The sequence below is a fragment of the Nothoprocta perdicaria genome, unplaced genomic scaffold, assembly GCF_003342845.1.
Source record: "Nothoprocta perdicaria isolate Ctin4 unplaced genomic scaffold, notPer1 scaffold_29, whole genome shotgun sequence".
NCBI classification, from domain to species: Eukaryota; Metazoa; Chordata; class Aves; order Tinamiformes; family Tinamidae; genus Nothoprocta; species Nothoprocta perdicaria.
This window is the reverse complement of record NW_020455521.1, coordinates 5,448,966-5,459,714: the sequence shown is the minus strand read 5'-3', so window position 1 is coordinate 5,459,714 and position 10,749 is coordinate 5,448,966. Positions and strand designations below refer to the sequence as shown.

The 10,749-nt window shown below is 34.0% G+C and overlaps 1 protein-coding gene across 1 annotated transcript in view; it reads right to left on the bottom strand.

The window, feature by feature from the left end:
* LRBA (LPS responsive beige-like anchor protein) overlaps positions 1-10,749 on the bottom strand; it is a 342,587-nt gene that overhangs the window by 96,328 nt on the left and 235,510 nt on the right. The window contains exons 44-45 of the mRNA XM_026041635.1: positions 3,481-3,621; positions 2,171-2,290 (exon numbers count right to left, since the gene is read on the bottom strand). Coding sequence (XP_025897420.1) covers positions 2,171-2,290; positions 3,481-3,621 — 261 coding nt within the window. The remainder of the gene's footprint in view (positions 1-2,170; positions 2,291-3,480; positions 3,622-10,749) is intronic.

Here is a 10,749-nt window from a genome sequence, read left to right as displayed (position 1 = left end):
CCTGGATGCCACCCTGTGCCACATGCTCTAGGTGTGCCTGCTTGAGCAGGAAGGTTGGACTAGATGATCTGTAGAGGTCCCTTCCAACCTTAAATATTCTGTGAATCTGTGAATCTTGTAAGAAGCACACAATAAAAAATCCAAGTTCAAATTAAAAGTTGGAGGAATATTTTAAGTAAAGTTTCGACACAGTCATTTACTTAGGCATTTATATAGTCATTTACACTCATTCCTTCATTTTATAAGAGATCATCCTTTTGATTCTAGTGTTACAGCAAGCAGCTTTCCAGTSAAGGCTCAGAAAGAATTAATTCTTATTGAGGATTATGAGGAATTAATGTCAGTATTGAACATGAATCAGTACTTAAGATACACTTCATCACAATACAGTAACAGTACACTGGCAGCAAATGCAATGCACTCCATCCTTTCCAGACAGACCATAAGAATATTGCCATTGCATGATTACAAGTGAGACTCTTGGATTATAGGGACTAAGTCTAAGACTTACGGGAGACTCATTCCCAAGTATTTCTTAGCCGTAACATCAGTGGGAAAAGGAGTCTAAAGGAAGAGTAAATATTGCAAACCGTTCGTTTTATCAGGAATCACGATCAGATATATCAGTGTTCACTCCTTTTTTCCCTTCTGCCCCTTCCTTCCCAAATACACATATGTATGGGAACATGTAGACACATCTTGCAAGACAGACAAGAGTCTTTTTTTTCCCCATTGAACAAAAATTCTTGCAAGCTATCAATTTTCTTCCATGGAAGTTACAGCTCCTGTTGCACATATTCTTGGCATGCAAAATAATACAGAACATACCATTTAGATTACACTTCTGTAATTAATTTAATCACAATAACAATATCTAATTAGGTTCTGTTAATTAGTAAGTAACTTTTTTTTACAAATATGTATGCAGTATGATGTTGCTATTAACTACAGAAGCATGCAACAGCCTGCTTCATTTAGGTCCTTTAATGCATGTATTAGCTAAACACATTAAAGGAACGGTAAGCTAACATGTTACAATTCCACATGCAGAAGATTTTGGAGGCATCTGGAGATACTTTTGCCATGGATTTCCCCAAATAATCGTCAGACTGGGTAGACCAGCCAAAATCAGAAAACTTGGTTTTCACAAGTGTATGAAATATTGGGCATACAGATGCCTCCAACAAAAATGTCTCTCCTTTCCTAACTCTTCCAACATGTCAAAATCCTCCCTCTAAATGGTCTTCTTCATTCTCCCCCTTGGTGGTTACTTACTTTATCTACTGCCATTGGACTTGCCTCATGCACCTATCTTACTTTCTTGATCTAAGACCTAACTCTAGGTGTCCTTCCTTACAGTGAGCAATTACCAAACTCATTTACCTTCTATTCCCACCTTTCTCACATTCAGTCACCAGCTTCAATTTCATCCTAAATTCTGTCTCACCTTCTGTCTCAACCAATGGCTTCCCATAGCCCATTATTTCTCTATCTAATATACACACTTTCTGGAAACTGCTTCCAGATGTCCCTCTTAGATTCTTATCACCCTATTTAGTCTTTCGTCATCATAAGACTAGATTTTACTCCTTCTACATTTAAACTAGCATGACTTCTTCCTTCTATTTGTCGTAATAAGTTAAGGAAAGAGAGCCCAATGCTCTGAATGCATATGCAATATGGAGCTGTAACTACAAGTGAAATTCTTATTTGAACTAAGCAGAAGCACACACGGAATGCAAGCACGGAGAGAATATTCTTGAAATTCAGTGGTTAAAAATCTATGCTAGCTTATTTTGACTTTTCAAAGGTTTAAAACTTGTGCAGAGGAATATACACTGAAGCATATCTATAGCATTTTATAGTAAATATCGCCTTATTTAAGACTTAGGGTTAAAAAAAGTTTTGCTAGGATTTTGCAAAAGATGAATCACTGAAATAATCTTACAAAAGTAAAACTATATGTCATTTCCCTTGAATGGACTAGATGATCTCTAAAGGTCACTTCCAACCTTAAGGATTCTGTGATTCTGTGAATCTTTTCCTAAAGGACAGGATAGTTCCCAATCTCCTCCTCCTCCTTCTTCACAACCTGCAGTCCTGCCACCACAGCTACAATATAGACAGATAAAGCACAAAGCATGCTAACACCTTCCAGGAAAGTTTTTACCTTGATATCAGAAGTGTCACGCTGACTATTGTGCCATGCTCTGGAAATAGATGAAAATGTTCTATCTGCATGATCAAACTTCCCACCTTGCAAATTCAGGAAAAGTGTTGTAAAGGGCTCCTATTAGAAAAAAAAAAAAAAAAAAAAAAAGTTAAAAAAAGAAAAAAGTAGTCTATTCATTTAGGAATTTCAGAAAAAAAAGAGATTTATTATTCTTTTGATTTTATTACTAATGGGGCTATTCTATAAGCAGATAAACAGTTAGTTGCAAAGGATTAATTCTAATACCTAGGAATAAGGAATGAAAAATCATGTGGGGTTTTATTTTTCTTCCTGTTCAAGAAATGCATTTCTTGATGCATATTAAGAAATACCTCCATGCAGAGATATTCAGATAAAGAAAAGGAAATTGTAATTTAAGAAAACATTTGCATGCTGGAGAAAAACATTATGGAAAAGTTCAACTTTTTTATGTTGGATTTTTTTAAATACGTTACAAAAAAATAACAGAGGCATTTTATTTTGGTCGGGGTAATCTATTAATGTATTCAATACCGATAGCTTTATGATTGTTATTGTTTAATATGTAATTTATGACTCAGAAAAGAAAAATGTTTGAAAGATTTAAAAGCCTCCTCTTAGTTAAAGAACACTTAAGCACATATTAGTGGATAATTGCTTGAAATTAGCTAAGCACTATAAATTACTTCAAGGATTTATGTATGCTTGTACTGTTCTAACAAGCTTTAATTAATGATGTGCTGCTAATGCCTTCCAAAAGAAATTACTTTCTAAGAGATAAATTGCCTTTCAATTTTATAGAAAAAGGCATTGTTTAACTGATATATTATCAATACATAGTATCTCCAGTGTTACCTCATCGAAAACTGCAGCAGGTATTTAAAAATAAATTATTTACATTATAGAATTTCAGGATCATCAGAAAACAACTCGCTTAAACTCATTAAGACAGGAAAATTAAATACATCTAGTAAGAACAACAAATGTTCACTGTATGTCCTTTCAGAAAATACATGAGGAAGGAAAGTTAACCAGCTTTAAAACAACATAAGAACACTGACTAAAAGCAGAATATAAGGAGGAAAAGTTTTACTGATTTGAAAAGACTGTACCATAAAAATAAAAACCTTCTGCTCAAACCTCGGAATAGATTTGTCTTTGAAAATCAAACTAAGTTACTGATTACAGTTATTAGAAATTATCAGTATCATTGGGTTTCAGTTTATTCATTCCTATTTGTTGCTTTCACTATCATTTGAAAGAAAAGTATTTTTAAAAGATATACTTACAATTCTTAACAGCCATGTGAGTGCAAAACTTGCAGTTGAATAATGTGTGCCATAGTGAAACTTTGGAATTTGATCATCTTCCCAGGATTCATATCGCTCAGCAAAGAATGCTGCTCTCTTTGGGTTCAAAGCTCCAATAGGCTGCAAGAGTTGTGAAAATAAATATGTAAGTAAATAAAGACAAAAACACCTATTACCTAGTTATACACCACTTGCTCTTTGCAGTAACCAGAATTACCAGCACACATGGATAAGGCAGACATGGGATTTCCTAAGCAGAAGAATAGGCCTGTGGATTTCAAACTAGGATCTTACRTGTACACACAGGTGATTGGATACAAGTCTCTCTCTCATCCTTAGAGGCTGATTCAAATTAATCAGTCAAAACTACTTCACAGCAGTGAATCTTGCACAAAAACAAGTGTTAACTGGTAAGAGTACATGTGTATGAATAAAAAATTGAATGAGTTGGAAGCAATAACCAAGAAAAACTTGGGTATCTTGGTGGGGAAAAAAAAAAAAAAAAAAAAAAAAAAGACTGTTAGGGTGGAAGAATATCAACAGCGTATTTGCCAAGACAAGTTATACTTAATGGATAAAATATGTTTGCATTCAATGTAGGAAAAAGCAGAAATAAATAATAATAGGAGAAGTTAACAAAGTAGGCATATAAAATGACAGAATATCTGTATAAAAAGTATGGATTATAAAAAAAGTAACATATGTATGATTTAAAAAAAAAAGGCTATTATATTTTCACCAGTATTTTTATTGTTAAGTCCTTTGTTAAGCTGTAACATAAACATCCTAGGATTTATTTTAAATGTAAGAAATAGAATATTTTGATATATATAACCATGTATTTCTTCTTAGCAGACTGGCTTTTATATAAAGGATTTGGAAAAATGACTATACTCCACATAAATTACTGAGAAACCCAAAGGTGAACTTTAACAGTTCCACATGTCTAATGCTGTAAGAGGTCAAAAATATCTTAGTATACATGTGCAAAACATATATGCAATACAATTACAGAGCACACTCTTTGTATGCTATTAATGTAAGCAATGCTCTTCTGAAAAGACAATGGAAGCACTGAAGTATAACTGAAGAACAAATGAATGAAAATATTTTCTTGTTCTTGTCCTGCAAGAATAAATATACTTAAGAATATAGAGCAAGGGTGGGAGAAAGATTAAAAATATCGAAGCAAAAGTAACCATCAATAACCTAATTRCTAATTCTAATACATTTCAAGTGAAAAACTCTGTTATTGAGATTATTATTATTCAAGTATCTACTTCTTTGCAGCTCACATGAAATTTGACATACAAGCTTCAAAGTATTTCCTCTTCCAGGACAGATTCAATCTATGAATGACCTAAGATCTAATCTTACATTTTTTACTTAAAGCGGCTTTCACATTGCAGTAGAATAAAGAAAACATCTTAGGTTAATTACTATTTTTGCAGTTTACTAATTTGAAATATAACCCTCTAAAAAGAGTAGTTCCTGTATAAAAGGATTTTTATCTGATTTAGCAAATTTATTCCAGGAAAGAATGAAACTGACTCCAAGAAGTCTCTTTGTTGCAAGAACCAATTTGGAATCTCCATCTGTACTGATTTTCCCTAAAGATTCAGCTATGCTTGAAGGAAAAAAAAAAAAAAAAAGAAGAAAGAAGGTCACTGGTAGACAAATTATACAAATTAAAAATAGAAATAGTGTTGTGCTGTATAGGTAACATTTTATATATTCACTTTATCTGCCCCTATAAATGAGTATGGCCCAAATCAATAGTTATAGAATTACATTCCTTGAATATAAAGCTAAAACCAATTAGAATTGATTTCATTCTCTTCTCAAAGAAAAAGAAAAAAAAGGTATCATGCAGAGATCCATATAGCCAGAATACACAGTATTGATTTTAGTTGTTATTGTTACAGTTGGTTTCTGAAGCCTGCAACAGGACAACTATCAAGACATGTCACATTTATTTGCAAGGAAATAAAAAAGTCCCCAAATGAAAGAAAGCTTAGGAAAAAAAAAAAAAAAGAAAAAAAAGGAACCATGGAGCTGTGCACTGACAATGATACACTATCAGCTTACTCAGAGAAGTTACAGTGGGAATACACACATTGAATTATACATTACACGAATGCACTGATTTATTGTGGTAATAACATCCACCTCATTAAAAGATTCTGCTCTGCTGCAGTTGGAGGGCTACATATTGTTTACTGCTATAAATTAATGGCAGTGCACAGAAGACTGTAGAATTCTTCTAACAATAGATCTGTAATGACAGTGCTGTATATCACAGCTTCCCCAGCAGCTTCATAATAAAATGGAGACAATGTATTGGGCTAATACATTCTACCAGGCAGGCCCATATTTTTCTGACAACTGCTTTTAAGGATGAGGTGATTCTAGTGTGTTACGCTGCGCTGCAAACAGTTAACAAGCTTGAGCTACAGAATAAAGCTCGCAGGAGGAAGAGTCAAATACCCTCTGACTTTTGAATAACACTAGTAAAAATATTAGTCCAAATGTCTCAGTTATTTCATATTTCAAAACTAACTGGGAATCATGACTACATACCGGATTGTCTCCCCTGGGGAGAAATGCCAAGAGAAAAAGAGTAAATTCAAACCAAGCCAGGATGGATGTAGCTGTGCAACGTGAAATCTGCACTACTCAATATGGTTTCCCTCTTGCTGCAGACCACTCGGGTAGACCATGCTGAAAAGCCTTTGTGGCCAGCATTTCCTTTGCAGCCACTCTTTGCAGAGACGAATTACATATTAGTCCACCCATGAAAAACACTTGTTAATGCAGAAACAAATAAAAAGCAGGGAAAGAACAGTCCCAACAAGCCAACAGACAACATTATAGCAGTCAATGAGACAAAGCAAGGAGCTGCTTTAAGGGTTCTAAGCTTTCTAACTGTACTGAATGATGAATAAAACATATAGTTTACAAATCAGAGTTCATTCAGAARGTCCAAAATGGAAAAAAAAATGGGGTAAGAAAATTTTTATTTTTCCAGTAGTGGGATCATCTTGTTTCACTTCATATTATTTTTAAGTGTTCTCAAATCCATCTGCATCTCAAATTAAACAAATTTCATATTTTGCCAAGTACTTAATAYAGTAAATCTTTATCTTTCAAGACCAAAATAATTTTTTTCTCTAAGACAGATCCAATAAAAATGGTTTATTAAAAAATAATAGGAAGCACAATATCTTTTATCATTTACTGATGCTAAATATGTCCTAAATCTATGGTGTGTTGGTTTGCARTTCTATTCTATTCTAATCTAGACTTACAGGAGTGGTGGCCAAACTGGCCTCTGTTCGCTGCTCTTTTAGAAACGGCAGAATCTTTCCCGGATTTTGTCATATAGACACATGTTCAAGAATGCACTAAGAGGGATCATGTTCATTTTGGAAAATTGCTTATGACCTAACATAGGCAAATTGAACGCTTATAAGGATGCAATTACAATATATTTATTTACATATCTAACAGAAATAAAAAAGGAGGCTTTATTCCTATTTAATGTGTCTCCTTTTTAAATAGCACTGCTCTAAAGGTACTCTAGATATACCCTGTTCTCTCCCATGTGACCTTTACCTGCCTTTTACGTAGACTTTTGTTATTAAAACAAATGCTGCTACTATTGCAGTCTCCTCATGCATGTAATACTTTTTTTTTTTAATTATTACTATTTCATATTCAAAATCCACAGAAGACCAGAGTAGAGACTTTGATGGTAAGTTGCTTATAATTCCTGTAAACAGGAGCAGTCAAGGTGTCTTAGTTTTGTCTTCACCATTTTGGTTTCTGGGGAAGATGCCAATCTAATCACACTGGAAATCAAGAGCTCTGTGTATCTGTGAACTCTGAGAAGCAGCAGCTCCAGTAACAAACTCTTTGTTCACTAACAAAACCAAAAGATTCTAAAAAGTGATTTTCCTTTGAAAAATGTGTTTTGGTTATTTATAATGAAAAAATACTTTCCTAGTCCATTAGTTTTTCTAGTTCACTTTCTCTTTTTCATTAAGTTATTCGTTCTTATGTTTAAAATATTTTTTTTCTTTTATGGCAGAAAACTATGAACTAATATTTTTCTTTCAGTGGTACATTTTAAAATTAATTTCTTAGAGCTTACTTCTGCAGTAAGACCATAAAAATATTTTGGTTTTCCTCACTGTAGTTAGGAGGTGTGTAGGTACACTTACAATATCCAAACCAGTGTAGCACACTGTAAATCTTCCTAGTTTTTGCTATTTGTGCTTTCAAATATGCTGAGAGATTTCTGTGATCTTGTTACACATTCTAATCTCTTTCTTTCTTCCAGCTATTGTTAATCGTGGTTCTTCTCAATAGTTAGCATCAGTGGCTCTTTGTGCATTTACTTTCTCATGCTACCCATTTGCATTCCTCATTGCAAGAATCTCTTCTGTGGAAGAGAGGAATAAAGTTGAGGGAAGAGGAAAAATGGGAGGGGGCAGGGAAAAAAGAGGGAGAAGAGGGGTAAAAGGAAATAGGAGAAAAGGAGAAAAGGGAGGGGGTGGGAGAAAAGGAGAGGAAATTGGAATGGAAAAGAGTGGATGTTTTTTCTTCTGGTTTCTTATATGCCTTTCTTATCCACATCCAAACAGGTATTTGGATTGCTGTGAATACAACTGTCTATTATTGAATTACGCTTYGCAGCATTTTTGCCAAGTATGATGTTTGTTTTTCATATACTTTGTTTTCAAGATGACTATTCTGGTTTTCATTACTGATATTTTTCATGTATTCATTGAATTTTAAGGACCAGAGGGACCATTAGGTCATCTCATCTAGCCTTGTGCTTGTATGGCAAGCCATTAAATTCCTTTCCATTACAGGATTGTGAATCCAACCATTTATACTTGATTATAACATGAACTGTGTTTGGCCAATCTGCTTTCCAGAAAGGCATCTGAATCCTGAGCACATGGAGAATCTACTATTTTTCTTGGAAGCCTTTTCTACYGATTGTCATCCTCATTGTTAAAAATAGGTGCTTCAGTTCAGCTATGAATTTACTGGTGTGTTATCAAAAATCTTGTAATATGACTCACTCTGATAGATCACAGAGCTTCTACTCACGCTTCTGTAAATAATGATGCTATAGACTATAATCAAACTTTTTAATAAACAAAAGAAATTGAGCTCTTCCATTTTAAGGCCTTTCTTCTAGCCTTGAAATAATTTCTCTGCATTCTGACTAGTTTATCAACATGTTTTGAATATGCATTCAGTGTTARCCCTCTCACTGTCATAAACATGCAAAGTGCTGCATACTCTACTGCAATCTAACAGCAATTGCATTTTTAGAGGATTGCTTGGTGGGGTTTTTTTGTTGTTTGTTTGTTTGTTTTTTAATATATTACCAGCACATAATAAATCCCTGGAAGTAGCCAGTATTTATAATATTATCAGGGCTATATCCTGACCATCTGAATAAAACCTGCTCTTCCCAGTCAGAGGTTAATGAAGAGATGCAAAGGTTTGATTATATCTCAACTTCAATAACTAGTTAATTTCTAGAAATAAACTCCAGTAAGGCAGACCACTGGTCTTCCATCTGTCATTTCTGCGTTCAAGAACCACAAAACATCACAAGACGTTCAAAAGCCACAAAAACATCATGCCCCTCTGCACTCCATCTCATTCATTGCTAGAACTCACCATCCTTACTCTCAAACAGCTGCATACTTAATAATTGGGTCCTGTAACTCCTACAGCTTCTTTGGAGAATGTCTTTACCCTTCATCTCCAACTCAAATTCATTAAAGAACTAAACCCAAGCACYGGTTGCAGAACAAATGCCCAAATCTTATCTTAAATGCCAGGCCAGGAGACAGGAACAATGAATGTCTGTCTCCTGCTTTTTTTAGGCAAACCTGAAATGCAAACTACTTTCAAGTACAGGTAAGAGTCGTGGACAAATAAGACTCCATAGGATCCACAGAGAAGAGCTTAAAAAAAATGCTACCAATAATCCTTGTTACACAGCAAAGAAATTATACCTTCCCACACAATCAAGCTGCTAGATTCACTGCCAGAGGAGGCAATGCACAACAAATAACACTAAAATAAATAAGCAAAAACATCAAATGGGAAAAAGAAAACAACCAAACTGCTCATAGAGCATAGGTCCATCAGTGGCCATTAAATGATGACTGTCTAGATTATTTCTTCAGTTCAGAAAATGTTTAAACTCCTGACTGACAGAAGGGAAGGAGTATATTTTACCTGCCCTTTTTTTTATATTCTCTCACTAGGCTACTGGCTGTTAGAGGCAAGATACTGAACTGGATGAGCTTCTGGACTGCCTCTTCTCTTACAACTTCATATCAAACCACTCAACATTTCCCTATATATATAGGTTTGGGTACATGGTAGTAATAAAATCCAACCACGATAACTTGCAGTTATTTTGAGATGCAAATGAATTCTTCCCTTAAGTATATGCATTTTTTATTTACGCCAGTGAAGAAACACAGATAAATGGCCTCCAGTCACCTCATTTAATACTTGTATGCACTACTTAAGAGTGCAGACAACTATTTCCCAGCAGCTCCTTTATCTAAGTGACAAGTATAACCAGCAGACTGTGATCAGCTTTTTTATCAAACACAAAGTCCTTGGACATTTTCTTATGTGCTGCATATGGATGAAATGGTATAATGCTCTTATCTCAGTGTTTGCTAGAATAAATTTAATATAATTTATACATACAAAAATAATCCATTTTTGTTGATATTGTGCTTTTTGTTTTTGTTTTGTTTTTACAAATAAAGACATTTTTAAAAACAGCTGTCTGTCCTCATAGGCCATTTTTGAAGCAACTCTATTCCAAAAAGTATAGCAGATCACATTGCATTATCAAAACGTTCCTAAAACTCTATTTGCTATTCAAGGGAAACTCAAAATTCAAAATGACTTGAATAAAGGTAGAAAACAGTTGTATGCAAATTAAATGAGAAATATTTGTAGGCATACCTATCTACTCTTTAAATTATCTTCACTGAAGTATGCTGTACATATAGATTATTAATGTAATTTATGCAATGTAATATAGATTACTGTTAATGTAATGCATAAATACACGTATGCCTTTCACACAACARGAACAGTCAGCAGCAAAAACCAATCTAAAGATGGTCTAAAAACTAGAGTGGCTGAATGTGTCAATATAAATAATAAGTGTTTAATGGTGCAAAACACAGA